This window comes from Nomascus leucogenys, chromosome 18 (assembly GCF_006542625.1).
Source record: "Nomascus leucogenys isolate Asia chromosome 18, Asia_NLE_v1, whole genome shotgun sequence".
Lineage (NCBI taxonomy): Eukaryota > Metazoa > Chordata > Mammalia > Primates > Hylobatidae > Nomascus > Nomascus leucogenys.
In genome coordinates, this window is record NC_044398.1 from 98,235,622 (window position 1) to 98,253,768 (window position 18,147).

The 18,147-nt window shown below is 49.5% G+C and overlaps 1 protein-coding gene across 3 annotated transcripts in view; it reads right to left on the reverse strand.

Moving 5' to 3' along the window:
- Positions 1 to 18,147, reverse strand: part of UBN1 (ubinuclein 1) — a 38,585-nt gene that overhangs the window by 3,278 nt on the left and 17,160 nt on the right. Inside the window, exons 8-17 of one of the 3 annotated variants that reach the window (XM_030798772.1) lie at positions 10,123 to 10,193; positions 8,687 to 8,816; positions 8,394 to 8,512; positions 8,054 to 8,182; positions 7,725 to 7,871; positions 6,084 to 6,134; positions 5,945 to 5,987; positions 3,584 to 4,807; positions 1,935 to 2,175; positions 1,572 to 1,661 (exon numbers count right to left, since the gene is read on the reverse strand). In XM_030798772.1, coding sequence (XP_030654632.1) covers positions 1,572 to 1,661; positions 1,935 to 2,175; positions 3,584 to 4,807; positions 5,945 to 5,987; positions 6,084 to 6,134; positions 7,725 to 7,871; positions 8,054 to 8,182; positions 8,394 to 8,512; positions 8,687 to 8,816; positions 10,123 to 10,193 — 2,245 coding nt within the window. Of the gene's footprint in view, positions 1 to 294; positions 1,662 to 1,934; positions 2,176 to 3,583; positions 4,808 to 5,944; positions 5,988 to 6,083; positions 6,135 to 7,724; positions 7,872 to 8,053; positions 8,183 to 8,393; positions 8,513 to 8,686; positions 8,817 to 10,122; positions 10,194 to 18,147 lie in introns of those variants that run through there. The other 2 variants (XM_030798771.1, XM_030798770.1) reach the window with 2 other exon arrangements.

Genomic DNA, 18,147 nt, shown 5'->3' on the forward strand with positions numbered 1-18,147 from the left:
ATTCTTCCTATTCTGATAGCCTTTTCATACCCAGAGGAAAAATGAAAATATAGCAGAAAGCAATCTTTTGAGACAGGGTCTCACTCTTGCCCAGGCTGGAGTGCAGTAGCATGACCACAGCTCGCTGCAGCCTTGACATCCTGGGCTGAAGTGATCCTTCTGCCTCAGCTTCCTGAGGAGCTGGGACTACAGGCACATGCCACCACACCTGGCTAATTTTTTTCTTTTAACGTAGAGATAGGGTCTTGCCATGTTGCCCAGGCTGGTCTTGAACTCCTGGACTCAGGCAATCCTCCTGCCTTGGCCTCCCAAAGTGCTGGGATTACAGGTGAGAGCCACCACTTTTCTGAGCGTAACGTTCCTGAGAGTAAGCAAAGGCAGGGCAGCCTGACTTTGGAAAGACCCCTGCTCTCACCAAGGTGGCTCTGCAGCCTCTAGTCTGTAGAGAAATCACTGCACTTTACTTCTCCTCCCAAGGAAAGGAGGAGTCACTAGTGTTGTAGGCTTAGCCCCTCAAAGCAGCACAATTTCCACTGTGGAGACTTCCAGATTTAGTCTTGCCCCATATGGCCTCTGGTGTTTACTATAATGCGCCATGGTGCCAGGGAGCCACAGCACATCATGAGGCAGATGTAACTTGGGAGATGTGCGGCACAGAGGGTCCTTACTTCCACCTGGCACCAGTTCACCAGGGTTACCTCAGCTGGCTTCCATAAGAGTGGCTCTCCCCTTATCCAAGTAGCACCCTGGTCACGTCTGAAGCAGGTCTACAGTAGGAACAATGCTAGGTCAAAGCCGAGACACCGTGAGACTTCCCATGCTAGAATTCCAGGAGGCGTACCCAAGAATCGCAGACTCAGGACAGGGTGAGGCAGATGCACTCAATGCAAAGGTACCAACCCGGGGCACCTGAGCTCTCTTCTCAGATGCTACCAGACCAGCCTCAAGCCTGAGGCTTTTAGAGGCTATTTCAGAAGGTGCTAAGAGGAGCGCCGACCACAAGCCTGCTGTGCTCCCAAATCTGTTCTGATGGAGTTTTCACACCTGGACAGATTTAAAGCTGCTCCTCTCAAAGTCTTGCACTGTGGCCTCTGGCTGCTACCTGGATTTTCCCTTTAATGAAACGAAGTTTAGAGAGCCTTCTGTTAAGCAATCACATCTGAAAGTGGAGCAGCTTGTATTCCAAGACCTTGTTGTACCCAATTAGCCCTTGGAGAAGATGCACCATTACCTTCCTTTTTTTTTTTTAACTGAAGAGAAAAAAACGAGCCGAGGGTTAGGAACTCCTCCACCACACACAAAACTGCCCCACCCTGCCCCCCGCAACTTTCCCTGTAATCACACAGGCTGAGGCTGACCTGGCTGCAGCTCCAAGTGGGGACCAGAGGAAACCCCAAGAGTAGAAGTGCATGTCGCCCTGAGTACTGAAAAAGCACAGCCTCAAAGGACAGACCAAAACAACAACAGCGACAAGGCAAAGACACCAAGACCCTTGGCAGTGGCAAAGCACCTAGGGGTGGAGAGGGCAAAGGCACATGGTGTGCGTGGCACACTGACCGTCGGGTGATTACCTGGCAGACTCTGCGGGATATGGGTGGGCACGGCAGCGTGTGGGAGAGGCGCTGCATGGGGCGGGCTGGAGTGCAAGCCAGCCAGAAGACCTGAGAGAAAACAGGAGGGGAGAAAAGAACAAAACACACACATTGAAGACAGGAACAGAAAAGCAGCTCCAGCAGCCAAAAGCCCCCGATAACCTGCCAGGCCAGTCTGGGCACCACACCCAAAGGGGCAGTGGGGGCTCGGCATAGTTCCCGGAGATGTTCCCCATGGTCACACACCAGACTCAAACACAGGAACCAGAGTACACAACAGCAGGACCCCTGGCCACAATCTAGAGGTTCCTGAGTGACCAAAGACAGCAAAGAAGCACTTACTGTGGCCAAGGCCATGGTGGAAGGACCCGGGGGCAGGGCCTGTCACGATGGCATCCTTGGAGACCCCTGCTTTGGCAGAGGAGTCAGCGCTGAAGGAAAGTACGTGGACAGGAATAGGGACAGGGGTTATAATTCCCAAGGAGTTTGAGCTCATGGCCCCAGACAGCTTTGGGCTGCTGGATTTGTAGGGAGAAGCCATCAAAGAGGAGCCGGTCAGCAGCACGGTCCCACTCGTTCCTTTCTAGGGAAGAAACACAGCAAGCGGTAAGAACTCCAGTCCTGTTCATGGCTCACTCACACCAAACCTGGCAACACAAAGGAACATACACATCCATGTCAGATGGCCCTGGGAGGCACCCTCCGACCCTGCAACCCCAAAGACAGGACCCAGGACAGTCTTTATGAACCAACATGGAATGGATTCCAGGGAACATAATTTTTTAAAAAGGATATTACATATGTTTCCTACAGAGGTTGCAGTGAGCTGTGATCGCGCTACTGCAGTCCAGCCTAGGTGACAGAGCCAGACTCTGGCTCAAAAAAAAAAAGCCTCCTTTGTGAAGGGAAAAATGTAACATAGATATCCATAAATGTTCATGTATATTTGTATGTGTATATATATTTATATACATACACACATATACATACATATATACCTTTGTTTGTATTTATTAATCTTTTGTTTAAAAAGAGGAAAATAAACCAGAAACTAAAGAGCTTAGTTACCTTACAGGGGTGGTGGGTGCAGGAAAGGAGGTGAGACCTCCAACAGACCTTTCTATGGTTCTGTCTTTGTAACCACTTCATTTATATATTAGAAAAAGAGGCCGGGTGCGGTGGCTCACACCTGTAATCCCAGCACTTTCGGCGGCCGAGGCGGGCAGATCACGAGGTCAGGAGATCGAGACCATCCTGGCTAACGTGGTGAAACTCCGTCTCTACTAAAAATACAAAAAATTAGCCGGGCGCGGTGGAGGGCGCCTGTAGTCCCAGCTACTTGGGAGGCTGAGGCAGGAGAACGGCGTGAACCCAAGAGATGGAGCTTGCAGTGAGCCGAGACAGCGCCACTGCAGTCCAACCTAGGCAGAAGAGCAAGACGTCTCAAAAAAAAAAAAAAAAAGAAAAAGAAAAAAAAAATGCTCACTATCTCTTCCCGAACCTGCTGTAATTACACACAAGCAAGATGCATTAATTATTGGACTCTGTCCTTCAAAAACCAACAGAATCACTCTTAGGTGGTCCTGCTATTCCTGGTCCATGAACACCTCCACATGACTCACTCAACTGACAGTAGACAGCATTTCCATCCCCCTTGTTTAGAGAGACGGAGAGGCAAGGGGTCACGGAAGGCAAGTGCTGTGGCTCATTCTGTGCCACACAGACCCAGCCTCCGAAGAGGCATGGTGCTGGCCATCCTTTAGCTCCCTCTGCCCTCCTCAGAAGAAGCTTTAGGCCATCCTGGGCTTCCTGTCACCAGAAAAGTGAATACCTGAGAACACGGAGCCCAGTCTCCCTTCCTACGTCTGAGCCCCCTGTTCCTACCTGACCTGTGGTTTTAGATCTCACTCTCCACCCGGGGCAAGGCAAGCAACCTCATCCCCAAGGCCCCTGTGAATGGGGCAGGGCAGGCTGCTATGCCGGACACTCACTGACAAGGACGTAGACGATGTCACACTACTAACTGCAGAGGGCTTTCGGGGCGGCGCGGTCATCAACTTTGCCACTCCCTGGGTCCCACCACTGGAATCTCCGTTTGGACCGCCTGGAGGGGCTACCAGGGTCAACTTCTGGGAAACAGGCATTTTTTTCCCTGCTGAGCTTGGGATAGGTCGGCTGGTGGCCTGTCCCACGGAGGAAGGCTGTACGCCAGGGACCAGGCTCCCAGAAACAGAACTCTGGACTGGTGTTCCTCCAGAGGAAGAGCTGCCAGAAGAAACCCCATGTTTGGAGATAGAGCTGGCAAAGGGATTATTCTTGTAAGATGAGCCTGCAGAGCTGACTGAGTGTGGCTTTGCTGGATGGCTCAGGGCAGAAGAGGACGAGGCTGGGGTCTTGTGAGAGCTGCTGCTGGATGCTGGCAGGCCTCCTGAGGTGGCTGGTGCAGAGGGATGGAAGCCCTGGCCTTTGGCCGCTGTCTTCACTAACTGCAGGAGGGAACGATGACACTGTGGGGGAGAAGCCTTTGGGCCTTGGAGCTTATTGGCAAATGGAGATGGGGGCGTGAAGTTTTTCTGCTGCTGAGTGCCGGCATGAAAGACTTTGACCTGGGGGCCAGGCACAGGAACTGCCAGTTGGGGCCCGTGAGACGTCCGTGGCAAGCTGTGGTGCTTAGCTTTGGACTGATGTACTTCTGGCAGGCCCTTATTGAGGGGAGCCTGGCAGGACAGCTCTTTGTAGCCAGAACTCTCTGTTTTTTTCTCCTGAGAGGACTGCCCCAGTGCCAGAGCCTGTTCTGCCAGAAAATTGAGGGGTGACTGCAGAGAGCTAGCTGGTGGTGGAGCAGAAGGACTGGGCTTCACAAAGTTCCTTTTTTCTTCTGTACATAAAACGCCTCCAACTTTTTCTGCAGGTGCTTTTGAGGGTGCAGGCAGTGTGAATTCAGAGTTCCCAGCTGCTCTGCTATTCAATGCAGCCAATTCCTTGGACACGGCTTCCACAGAGGAGGCTGGATTGCGGATCAAGTCTTCATCCAACGAGTCCTCCAGGTTGACAGGAGGAGGGTTAGCAAGGCCGCCGGATGCCTGGGATGGGAGCTCCCTGCTCGAGGCCCCAATACTCAGGCCTCCTGTTTGGTGATCTGAGGGCAAAGCAATGGGGCCACCAATCTGTCCTGATGGGACAGAAACCTTTTTATCAGGCTTCGTAGACGATTCCTAAAGGAAAACAGAAATGTTGATGTTTAGAAAGGTCCAAAGATGCCAACATTGGCCTGTTGTGAGGATATAAACATGTGAACTCGAGTCACAAAAAAACCGGGCCTTCCTGTATAATTACAAAACAAGCAGTGGGAGAGAGCAGGAGGTACGCCCGCCTTGACTTTAAATGCCATGACTTCATCACCCCTGGTGAGTATCTGGTTGGCCAGGGCTGGGTTTACCCCGGCATGCTTCGTTGCTAAGTACAAACAAGCCACCAGGAGAAATTTTCTTCTGTTTTGAAAAGCGTTAAGACTCTCGTGAAGAGATACTCTGCCTACTGGCATTCCCACTGTCTCAGCGCCCTCCTAGCTGCAATCAGACCAAGGCATGGCATTAGAATTGCCTTAAAGCAGCTATTTTTCCCTTCTTGATTTTTCCCAGCACCTATCTCCTCAGACTGGGTTCAAAGAAGAGTGAGTTTTTCATGGGAACAGGAATGGGGTCTAATCCTTCACTCTTTCATCGCTGGTGCTTAATACAGTGTGTCTGGGACATTGTGGGAGCTCAAGAGATACTTAGGAGTAAATGACTTGCACATCTCATTCTCACGGTCTGCTTAGGGATGGCTAAGGGCAGCATACTAAGAACTGGAAAAAATGTTGATAAACAGCAATTTTTACTACATTGAGAGGTTTCTGCAACATCTAAGGTAATTTTCATCGTGTCTATTCTCCAGCCACTGTATCACCCTCCATTTCTGCCTGGTGGCTCAGCAAAGTCGCCTTTTCTTTCTGCTGTGGGTCCAAGCTAAACTGCACTTGCCTAGAGTGTATTTCTTCCATACAAAGATCGCAGTGTAACACCTTCACACCTTCAGGGACTATTGACTCCTCAGAGGGCTACCAAGAAGATCCCACTTAATCCCACATGAACCCCAGGAACTGGGCCAGCTGGATAGTTTGTAGAACCAAGGCTAGAGGGGGGTTAAGTGGCTTGGGTCTCTGTCCTGGTATGACTTCAAGAATGTCACCCTGAGTAGCTGTCCCCAGACAAGCAAAGATCCGTGAGCTTCCACAGTCACTTGACGGTTTCCAGAACATAGCTGCAGGGAGATGGGCATAGCTGACATGTGACCTGAGCAAACTGACTCACCTTCACCTTGATTTTAGAAGGGGCCATAACTTTCTTCTTGGCCCTGTTCAAAGGAAGGAGCACAGAAAAGTTTAGAGAATATCCAGAGGAGACCAAAAACAACACTTGTCCCGAGATGTGAAAATACCAAGATACTCACAGGATTGAAGTCAGGTGCCCATGGCCTCGTCTGCTCTCCTTAAACAGAGTCCTGAAAGACACAGAACACCAGGCATCTGTACACACCCCAGAAAGCTGGGACTCTGCTTCCAGAACTTTGCTAGTGTCCCTGGTCCTCAGTGGCTATCCCTCATTAAATGTCAACTGGCCAGGCGCAGTGGCTCACGCCTGTAATCCCAGCACTTTGGGAGGCCAAGGCGGGTGGATCACCTGAGGTCAGGAGTTCGAGACCAGCCCGGCCAACATGGTGAAACCCCGTCGCTACTAAAAATACTAAAATCAGCCAGGCGTGGTGGCGCACGCCTGTAATCCCAGCTACTCGGGAGGCTGAGGCAGGAGATTCGCTCAAACCGGGGAGGTGGCGGTTGCAGTGAGCCGAGATCGTGCCATTGCACTCCAGTCTGAGCAACAGAGCGAGACTTTGTCCCCGCCCCCTGCCACCGCCGCCCCCCCCTTCCCACCCCACACACACACACACAAAAAGGTCAATGGATTGGGGAGCCAAATTCCTGGTGAGAGGATCTGAATGGGACACAGTGGCTGCCCAAAGGCTGAGTCTAGCCTTTACCAAGAAAATGTATGGCTCTGCCTCAAACCTCTCATGGTGATGCTTCCCTAAAGGGCACAGCACTTTCCTTATTGCCTATTCCTTCCATTCCAGGAATAAAACGTGGAGTGACCCAGCGTGTCTTTGTCCAGAGAAACTCAACAAAAACGTTCTTCATATGAGTCCAGCCTATGTAGAGAGGACAGCAATTTCAAAGGTTCCAAGATCTATCCGCACAACAGATGATTCAGGTCCAATCAAGAAAATCACTCCAGCTAACTTTCTCTGTCCCACGTATTACAGAAATACTTCATTCGCAGGAAGTGGCTTCGTACAAGGTAGCCTCTGAGACGGAAGCCTGGCACCTAGTTCCAATACGGAGTCAGCCCTGCTACCTGCAAATGAGACTTCTTCAGGAACATCAGGAAAGACCCAAGATGAACCTATCTCTCAAATGCTCATAGCAGCCTGTATGTTAAAACAGGAAGTGCTGCTGGTCACGGTGGCTCACGCCTGTAATCCCAGCACTTTGGGAGGCCAAGGTGGGCAGATCACGAGGTCAGGAGATCGAGACCATCCTGGCTAACATGGTGAAACCCCGTCTCTACTAAACATACAAAAAAATTAGCCGGGCATGGTGGCGGGCACCTGTAGTCCCAGCTACTTGGGAGGCTGAGGCAGGAGAATGGCGTGAAGCTGGGAGGTGGAGCTTGCAGTGAGCTGAGATCATACCACCGTACTCCAGCCCGGGCAACAGAGCGAGACTCCATCTCAAAAAAAAAAAAAAAAAAAGGAAAAAGGAAAGTGCATACTGAGATGGGAGGCCAAACCTCAACTGAAGTTGGACAAAAAATGACAAAAACAAAACCCTGAAGGCAACTTCCCTTCCTCCAGGGAAGATCCAGAGGACCCTTTCCCAGCTACCTGCATGTCCCCCAATTCCTCAGGTGAGATCAGAGTTGAGGCAGCTAGACAGTGACTCCCTGTGGGCAAGGATCCTGTTGGCCTGGCACAAAAGCAGCGTTCAAACGTGTCTTGACTGCACAGATGCCCATCTCAGCACACGGCCCTCACCTGGCCTGCATCCAGCCTTTGGGCCAGAGGGGCTTGACCTCCGCGTCCAGAAAGCCCTTCACACAGTCCTCCCAAGCCTGGGCTTTGTTGTTCCTCTCCAGGTCGTGGCTCTCCAGTTTGATCTTCACCACCTGGCACAGTAGCTCCCTGAGAAGGAGGCAGAAATCAGAAACTCCAAACTACTTCAGATGCTTCTTCAAGGTTCCAATCATGTGCTTTCAGCAGCCCTGATGAAAGTAAATGAGCCTAACCTTTGTCAGCAATAGGGGACGTGCTCAGACACTGCCCCACCAACCCTCCAAAGAGGCCAAGTCCCAGTGTGGGCGCACCTGATCTCATCATTCCATTGGAACTTCTTCCGAGGTCCCATTATCCTCCTGCCCCCTTTTTCTTCATCTTCTTCCTCATCCGAACAAATCCGGTCCCTCTGCTCCTTGTCCTTCTCCTCTTCCAGCATCCTATGGAGTGAATAGAATTACATGGGGCCCCAAGGTGCTCCTGCCCACCGCCTCTCCCCTCACCCTCTGCACAACTGGGACTTCACAGAGAAGGAGAAAAGGCCAAAGAAGAGCCAAGAGGCTCCTTGGGAAATGGCAGTACACACCAAGAAACGGGAGGGGAAGAGGCAAGACAGGAGGGTCGCGCCTGCAAGCGCCAGGACAAACTTACTTGGCAACCTTTGCCTGCGTGTGTGCCTGGCATTCATCCTGGTACCTGGCCATCTGCTCTGGCATCGCCCTGCCAATGGCTTCCTTGAGCTTCTGGAGAGGCTCCTTCAGACGGCCCCCCTGCGAAGAGCGGGACAAAATTCAAGGCAGGTTTACACATCACTCTTATGCTCAGGATGCATGACGGGGTGATCACAAGGAGGCAGTGGGGCAGCAGATGCATCATTGCTTAAGACTCAGTCACCCCTCTGCCAGGCCCCCAAAGCCAAAGGGCTTCACTCTAGAGTCACCCACCTGTTCATAGAGGTGAAGTTTCCGAGCACGCTTGAGCAGGGCATCCTTGCTGCAGGGCAGGAATGACGCAAGATAGGCATACACCCCAGAGCGGACCTGACTGCTCAGCTCCCGAGTCTGCGCCTCTATGCTGAAGAACAGAACACAGTCACCACCGCCTGCAGCTCGCTGCAACTCCTGTCTTCATCAGCTCACCGTACATGGAGAGGAAAGCCAGGGGCCAAAGGCAGGTCAGACCCTGTCTTGTTGGTCACACGATGTGATTGAATGCCCACGGAAATACATCCTCAGCAGTCAACAAACAAGAACTCCCAAGCCTGATGAACATGGCTAGGTAATGTGGGCCAAGGCTCTTAGGTCACAATACCAAGAAAACAGAGCCCAGGAGAACAAGCTCTGAAGCACTAAATTTCATAGAGAAAACATAAAAGCTTTCAAAGTGGAAAATCATGAGTTACCTGGGGTTGAAAGGAAACACTTCCCGGCAGCATTTCTTTTTTTTCCCCCCAGTCCCCAGTTTTATCAACCATTATAAGGTCAGGGAAAGCCTCACCCCTCCAGTTTCTCCATCTAGATAAGCAAAAAAATATTTCTCTTCAATGCCTTGAGCTGTCCATATTTGGCACGCTCAAGCAGGTTCCTTGTTGACACAACCCTATCATCCACACCAATGCTCAGGTGCTCTCTGCAGCCCACACTTCCTGACCCAAGGGGCCAATCCAGGTCCTGGCCAGGCGAGGCCATTTGGTAGAACACCCACATTTTGACAACTCTTCTTACATACACAAACTCCTCAGCTGTTGAGCAACAAGCTTCCCCTGCCACAAACTACAACCAAGATTAAAGCGGCAACACTGCAGGCCAGGCCACAAGGAATCACTTTTCCCAGTCTGGATTTACAAACTTTTGCTCTTCTGCTTTTTAACCCGATTCACACAGTGTGGTGTCTCAGAGGCTCAGGTGTGTGGGAACAGCGTTAGGGATGATTCACGTGGCACTAGGAACCGGAGTGCCAGCGAGGGGAACGGCCAGGGACGCCAAGCAACACCGAAGGCAAAGCAGGCCCAAGGCCACCAGGCTGTCTCTCATTCTTCAGGATTCTCAGAGACAGGCAAGCAACACCTTCTCTCTCTCGTCTCATACCTGCCAAGAAATCCTCTTCTAACAGGCCATGATTATCATATGCTATTAATGCCTGCTGCCTAAGATAAGGGAGGTCTATCGCTTCTGGAGACAAGTATTTGGTGTCCCTGTTGTATTTTGATTTTTAAAAGAAAAATAACAATGAAACCATGTTAATCCAATTCTTCTTTTATCTCCTTGGTGGTCACCTTTATGCAGTTCAGTTGTACTCCCATTCTCCCCTGGCTGGCTTGCCCCAAGCTCAGCAACAGCAGAAACAGACACAGACAAACAGACAGACAGACGATACTCACTCTAATAGGATTCCATTAATATCCTGGGTGAAGAACTTCTGTCTGCTCTCCCCCTCAGCAGCTCTGGCAGCCTGGTGCACAGCAGACAGTAACAGCCGTTAGTGTACTTTCCCCACACATCCCTCACGCTCACCCACAGGCACAGGAGTCATCACTCCATAAAGAGCACTGTCAATACAATCACACCGCCACCTTTCCAACCCCACCCTAGTCCCGGGTTAACTTCGCCTGCGATCAATATTCTCTTTTCAAATGCTGCTGCCAGCCCTCTTTTCAAGCGGGCTGCCAGTTCTTCCCAGGACTTAAAACAGTCACAGAAAAGAAAATCACAGAGTCAAAGCCATCACAATGCACTTGGCCAGAGGCCAATAAGGCCAACTAACCCCTGCGCCCATACACTATCAACTACACCATTAGTTGAGATTTCCATGTATCTACAGTACAAAAATATTCAAGAACTTCAACCAGCCTATAGGATTTAAAGGCCTTTTTATCTACAAAAATAATAATAATAATGTGTAGCTCCAGCACTTAAGGACGTTAAAACTCTTTGACAATTCCTAATCTACTTATGGTATACCACGAGCTCTCTATTAGCCAGACCATGTGAATAACGAACCCACCATATTACCTATTAACACCAGATTATAGGAGTTTCAGTACAGTCTTAGTTTGCTTTCCAAAAGAACACAGTTAACACACACCCTGGATGGCAAGCTCAGAGACCCCTGAAGCAACCATGGCAGGCAGCCACGACACAGCGGGAACACAAACAAGCAGAGCCTGTGGAAGTCTGCATCAGGGGTTCTCACACTTGGTTGCATACTGGAATTCTCTGGGCAGCTTGGAGCAACTCAGGCCACTCAAATCACAGTCTCTGGAAAGGAGATTCAGGAATGCGCACTCTCTTAAAAGTGGCCCAAGTACTCTTTTAAAGCAACCCTGGGGACACTGATGTGCAAAGAGGGCTGGGAACCACTCCTCTAAACCCAAGAGCTGCTGGTCTGAAGGCTTTGGGTGAAATAAAATTTCTGAAATCAGACATGATATACAATAATGACAGCAAACAATGGTGATAAAGTGACTATCTAGAATGAAGGGATCAACCCCTCCGAAACTGCAGACACTGCTAACCCCTCACCATCATCTCCCCCACTCACCTTCCTCTCATTGCATCCTCTGGGGCCCCTTCCAACCACTCTAACTGCTCCATCTGCCTCCTCCACCAGCTCCTTTTCCATAGGCGGACCCCAGGATTCTCACTAGAACCCACTTCTCCCAATAACTTCTTTCCCCCTCAGGGCTTCAAAATAACACAGACAATTGTACACTCAAATCCAAACTAAGCCCTAAACCCTCTCATCTAAGCTCTGGACCAGAATTTCCAGTTATCTCTGAGTAATTTCCAATTACAGTCAACGCCTGGTATAGGCAGGTGATTGGTTACAGGACCCCTGCATATACCAAAATCCAAGTGCACAGTCAGCCCTGAGGAACCTGCCTATACAAAAAGTTAGCCCTCTGCACACAGATTTAGCATCCCTCAAATCAACCCACGTTTGGTTAGAAAACGTCTGCGTGTAAGTGGACCCACGCAGTTCAACCCTGTGTTGTTCAAGGGTCAACTGCACTTCTGTGGATGGATGACCCTCTGGTTTGCAAATTCAACGTACACCAGACCCACTGGCTTCTGCTCTTCCGCCTGTGTTCCCCACTTCTAATAACTGCACTCCAACCTTAAGACCGCCACTCCCTTCTTCAGAACCCTTCAGCAGCTCTTTCCAAGCCTAGTATCAAACCCAAACTCCTTCACATGGCATTTGGGGTCCTCCAGGATCTGGCCCAGCTATCCACCAACTCACCCATCTTCAGCTCTGCTCCCTGCCTTCTCTTAGGGCATCTTCCCCAGGAGGCCGGCCAAGCCTGTTGCCTCCAGTCTGCTTCCTACATGCCCCCCAAGAGCCTCTCTTTTACCCCTTAAATCGGGCTATCTGGCTGTCCAGACATCACAAAGCTTACTTCATTCTGCTCTGTACTACAGTCCACTGTCTGCATATCTATCGGGTCCATTTATGTAACGAGCTCATGAAAGACAAGAATGGAAACTTGGCCTGGCGCGGTGGCTCACACCTGTAATCCTAACACATTGGGAGGCCAAGGTGGGCAGATCACGCGAGCTCAGGAGTTTCAGACCAGCTTGGGCAACATGATGAGACCCTGTCTCTACTAAAAATACAAAAAAAAGCTGGGCATGATGGTGCATGCCTGTGGTCCCAACTACTCTGGAGGCTGAGGTGGCAGGATCACTTGAGCCCTGGACGTGGAGGTTGCAGTGAGGCAAGATCGTGCCACTGCACTCCAGCCTGGGTGACAGAGCAAGATCCTGTCTTCAAAAATAATAATAAAATAAAATAAAGAACTGAGTCTTATTCATCAATATATTTCCCATGGCTACCTGTCACATAATATTTACTAAATGTTGACTGAGTGAATGAATCAACAAATGAAGATACTACTGTAAGACAGCACACCAGAGGAAGAAAAGCTTAACACCAAACAACCAAAACTAAGTTGGAAGTAAATATGCAAAAGTCAAGCTTCTACAGATCCCTTGGCTAGGGGAAAGCCCAGAGGGGTGAAATCCACAGACGAATAATGAAAAAAAGGGCATGACTTTTCACCCAGCCATGTGCCAATTTCTTACACCCTTGGAAACATTCAGAATTCTACCTTGGCACTTGGAAGGTACTAGAATTATATTAGTCTGAGAAAAAATAAAACTAAACTTTTTTTGCTTAAGCTTACACTGCTAGTTATAAGATTCAGAAGCACCCTTACATTAATTCAAACTAATTAACATGTATTTCATATGCCACACTTTCAGACCCATCAACAGCTTAAATTTCCAATCAAATTTTATCTTATTATTTTTTATTTTTTTGTTTTAGTTTCTGAGACAGAGTCTTGTTCTGTCACCCAGGCTGGAGTGCAATGGCATTGATCTCAGCTCACTGCAACCTCCACCTCCCGGGTTCAAGTGATTCTCCTGCCTCAGCCTCCTGAGTAGCTGGGATTACAGGCACCCACCACCACGTTTGGCTAATTTTTTGTATTTTTAGTAGAGATGGGGTTTCACCATATTGGCCAGGCTGGTCTCAAACATCTGACCCCAAGTGATCCGCCCGCCTCAGCCGCCCAAAGTGCTGGGATTACAGGCGTGAGCCACCATGCCCAGTATCTTATTTTATTGAGATGGTCTCACGCTGTCACCCATTCTGGAGTGCAGTGACGTGATCATAGCTCATACAGCCTTGACCTCCCAGGCTCAAACAATCCTCCCGCCTCAGCTTCCCAAGCAGCTGGGACTACAGCTGCAAGCAACCACGCCTGGCTAGTTTTTAGATTTTTTTTTCTCACTCTGTTACCCAGGCTGGTCTGGAATTCCTGGGCTCAGGTGATCCTCCCACCTCGGCCTCCCAAAGTACTGCGATTATAGGCATGAGCCACCACGCCCTGCCAAATTTTCTGTTTAGATAGCCACTTGTACAATATTTCAGAAGCTTTCTATGTAATCTTTACGCAGTCTTTAAAAATATTTTAAATAATATTATGTAATTTAAAAAAGTATTTTTCTGAAACCTTTTGAATTGCACAGACAATATCTCTGAGGGTCTGACTTTATACTGAAGAGTCGACTGCGGCATTTTAAAGTAAATCTAATTAAAAGAGCAACTGGATATATATCTGATAGTCTTCCAAAAATAAATGGTGTCCCTCACCCCTAAGAAGAGACACTCTTACCCCAGAAGTTGTGTGAATTAATCCTAAGTTAACTAGGAAATGAAGTTAAACATCCCAATCATGCTGGTTTATAACAGTTCCAACAGCCTTTTAATGCGCTGTTTTATTTATTCTAAGAAAAGTCACCTGTAGCCTTTTAGCACCCAGCTCAAAATCTTATATACTGTATCTTTTTTTGCTGAGTAGCAGAAAATCTGGCATTTTTTTTAAAAAAGATCAAACAAGTTGTTTTGTTTTTTTTTTCCCCCTACCTTATTCTCTTTGGATCCATCTCTCCCTGCACTTCTTGTGATGAGGGGTTCTAATTCTACAGGAGGGCAGAGCAGAACGGGTGACATGGGGTCTCTTTGATTCCTGCCCTTAGTATTGTCTCTATGTTATGCTTGACTAAAGAGAACCAAAATAGGTCTGGGTTATTTGTACAGCCCGAGGCTGAGTAGCTGTCAAACTACCTCAAGACAATAACCCAAAGGAGCATCAAACCTGAGCTTTGTCAGCACCTGTACCTGCCAACAACCAAGACAAAAGACACCATCAACGCATATTAAGAGGGCAGGGTAAGGCCATCAAATCGCTGGATTCCCTGGGGCCTATACAAATGTACAATAGAAATCAGTAACAAAAAACAGGCTAATGTGAGAATGTAGTGAACGTGGCAGAGGCATCACCAAGATTCCCTCTCAGAGGACCTCTTTAACATACACGAGTTTTCAAAGATATTTTTTAAAGTTTTAAGTACCATATTTAGTTAGAAGACATATCTAATTTCGCTTCCCAGAAAGAAAGTGTTTTTTCCCCTAAGGGTTCAATACACATGGGATGAGAATCTGCTATGTATTGTGGCAGAATACAAAACAGGAACACAGGCAAGGCGCAGTGGCTCACGCCTGTAATCCCAGCTACTCGGGAGGCTAAGGCACAAGAATCACTTGAACCCAGAAGGCGGAGGTGGAGGTTGCAGTGAGCTGAGATTGCAGATTGCACCACTGCATTCCAGCCTGGGCGACGGAGTCAGACTCTGTCTCAAAAAAAAAAAAAAAAAAAAAAAAACAGCAGCAAGAACAACAACAAACGAGGATCACAGATTCCTCCCACAAAGAAACTCTCCTCCCAAAGAGGTGCACCCTAGCTCGCTAATCCTTGGATCTGGGCGGCTCTTGTGATTTGCTCTGACCAAAAGTGTGGTGGAAGTCATGTGACTCTAAGGCTAGCTCTCAAGGGCCCTGTGGCTTCCACCTTTCCCCTCTTGAGATGTTGCCCTGAGACCACCAAGCCCTGAAGAAGGCAGGATGAAACGCCAGGAAAGAAAAGCTCTGCCAGCACCTGGACAACTTGCCAGCTGAATGCAGCCATGAGCATGGGCCCAGAGTCAGGAGAAGCGAACCGCTATGACAAGGCAAATTTTGGGGGGTGTTTTGCAGACAGTGATAGAAACTGATTTGTGTGTCACCTAGGGCCAAGACGTAAAGTCTACCCAATCTTATAATACAGGGAAAAGGGGAGAAAATTAGGGGTATAAAAAATAAAGTGAGAAACACAACACTGCTAATGTTCCAGTTACATACATCAGGTTTACTTTAAATTTTTAAAATGCGATGTCCATTTCAAGATCTAGGATGGACCCCTTATTAAGGATCCAAATATCAAATATCCACATGTGGCTTCTGGAATCATAAGCAATTGGTGTATACCAGTGCATTCTTTCCCTGGGAAGACTATCTTTCCCAGCAGATTCTCAGTGGGGTCAGGGGTACCGAGCATTTGCACACACATGCAGGGACTCCAAGTGCCCCAAGTGCAGGGCCCTGGTCAGAACAGCACACCTGAGGACGCTTCAGAGTAGCATTAAGCATCTTTCTAAAATAAGCCACCTTTTTAAGGCAACCATGAAAAGTGATGAGGGCTTTATAATATTATGTAAAAATGCAGGAAACAGTTATTCACAACTATAATTATAGCTGCATAAAAACATATACACAGAGGCTAGAAAAGAATATCCAACTAGAAATTGTTTTTATATTGGCCGGATGGATAATTTCCATACACCTTCCACCCCATTTTTCAAAGTTTCTTAATGCTGTTATAGAAGGGCCATGTGAAGACTCAAATATCAACTTCACACTTGAATTGTATTTTCCAACCAGAACATCAGCCTCTCCTGGTCACCAGCTCCCCACCGGGACCCAGGCCCACCTTGACTATGGGATCCTGAACCCTGCGTTTGTTATGCCCAAGAGCTAACTGACACTTGGCAATCACTGAGGAGGGGCAGCTTCCCTAACAAGGTGTTTACTCAGCTCCGCTTTCTTGCACCACAGCCCAGTGCTGTTTCCGGTTATGTCATCTTGTTGCCACTAAATCTGTCCCCATCTCTCCCAAGAAAGTGAAACAGTAAGTTTTCACACTAGAACACGACCTATGGCATGAGTGGGGACACAGCCAAGAATTTGGTTTTGACTTTTCTCTAACGACAAGCTATCGTCACACAGACCTTAAATGATTTAACAAGACTTTCAGGAGCTATGAAACAATCTCATTACGAACCAGAGGATTAAAAAGAGCAACGAGTAATGTTTGTTTAACATGAATTCTGAGAGCAAATATAGGACAGCAGGCTTAAAAACACCAAGTTCAGATTCAGCTACTTCCACCTCAATGTCATACTAAGAGATACTCCACACCCCAACATCGTACAATTGACTTAAATCATTACATTCAAATACAACACTTGAATTTCTAATGCTGAACACAAGCTGACAAAGATGAGACAGTGCTTTGAATACATACCTTATTTGCTTTGTATACGGTGTTCAAATATTTTTTGGAAGTGAGAAAATCATTTTAGCAGTGGCTGACAATTTACTCTGCCCTAAAACACAAAGGATATTATGCCTAACAATGCTTCTGAAATACTGTAAGAATCACTGATTTAAAACCTACAGCCAGGCCGGGCGCGGTGGCTCACGCTTGTAATCCCAGCACTTTGGGAGGCCGAGGCAGGCGGATCACGAGGTCAGGAGATCCAGACCACGGTGAAACCCCGTCTCTACTAAAAATACAAAAAATTAGCCGGGCGTGGTGGCGGGCGCCTGTAGTCCCAGCTACTCGGAGAGGCTGAGGCAGAAGAATGGCGTGAACCCGGGAGGCAGAGCTTGCAGTGAGCCGAGATTGCGCCACTGCACTCCAGCCTGGGCAACACAGCGAGACTCCGTCTCAAAAAATAAATAAATAAATAAACAAAAAAATAAATAAATAAATAAAACCTACAGCTGTAGATTATGAGTGCCACTAGAGCTGCATCACAAGTCCTGATGCTGAAAGTAAAATGTTATTTTAACTTAAAGGTAAATGGCTTCCTTCCCTCCCTCCCTCCCTCCCTCCCTCCCTTCTTTCTTTCTTTCTTTCTCTCTCTCTGTGGCCCAGGCTGCAATCTACTCAGCTCGCTGCTGCCCGCGCCGCGGACTCCCTAGGACTGCCGGCGCACGCCACCGCCGCCTGCTTTTTCTCGTTCGGCTGCAGGCGCGCGGTCGCCATGTTGGCCACGCTGCTCGCCAGCTCCTGACGCCGACTGCTCTGCCCGCCTCAGCCTCCCGAGCCCCTGCCTGGCCACCGCCCCGTCTGGGACGTGGGGAGCGCCTCTGCCCGGCCGCCCCGTACGGGAAGAAGTGAGGAACGCCTCTGCCCGGCCGCCCCGTCCGGGAAGAAGTGAGGAGCGCCTCTGCCCGGCCGCCCCGTCTGGGAAGAGGTGAGGGGTACCTCTGCCCGGCCGCCCCGTCTGGGAAGTGAGGAGCACCTCCGCCCGGCCGCCCCGTCCGGGAAGAAGTGAGGAGCGCCTCCGCCCGGCCGCCCCGTCCGGGAAGAAGTGAGGAGCGCCTCCGCCCGGCCGCCCCGTCCGGGAAGAAGTGAGGAGCGCCTCTGCCCGGCCGCCCCGTCCGGGAAGAAGTGAGGAGCACCTCTGCCCGGCTGCCCCGTCTGGGATGTGAGGAGAACCTCTGCCCGGCCACCCATCGTCTGGGAGATGAGGAGCGCCTCTGCCCGCCGCCACATCTGGGAAGTGAGGAGCGCCTCTGCCCGGCCGCCCCGTCTGGGAAGTGAGGAGCGCCTCTGCCCAGCCGCCCCGTCTGGGAAGTGAGGAGCGCCTCTGCCCGGCCGCCCCGTCTGGGAAGTGAGGAGCGCCTCTGCCCGGCCACCCACCGTCTGGGAAGTGAGGAGCGCCTCTGCCCG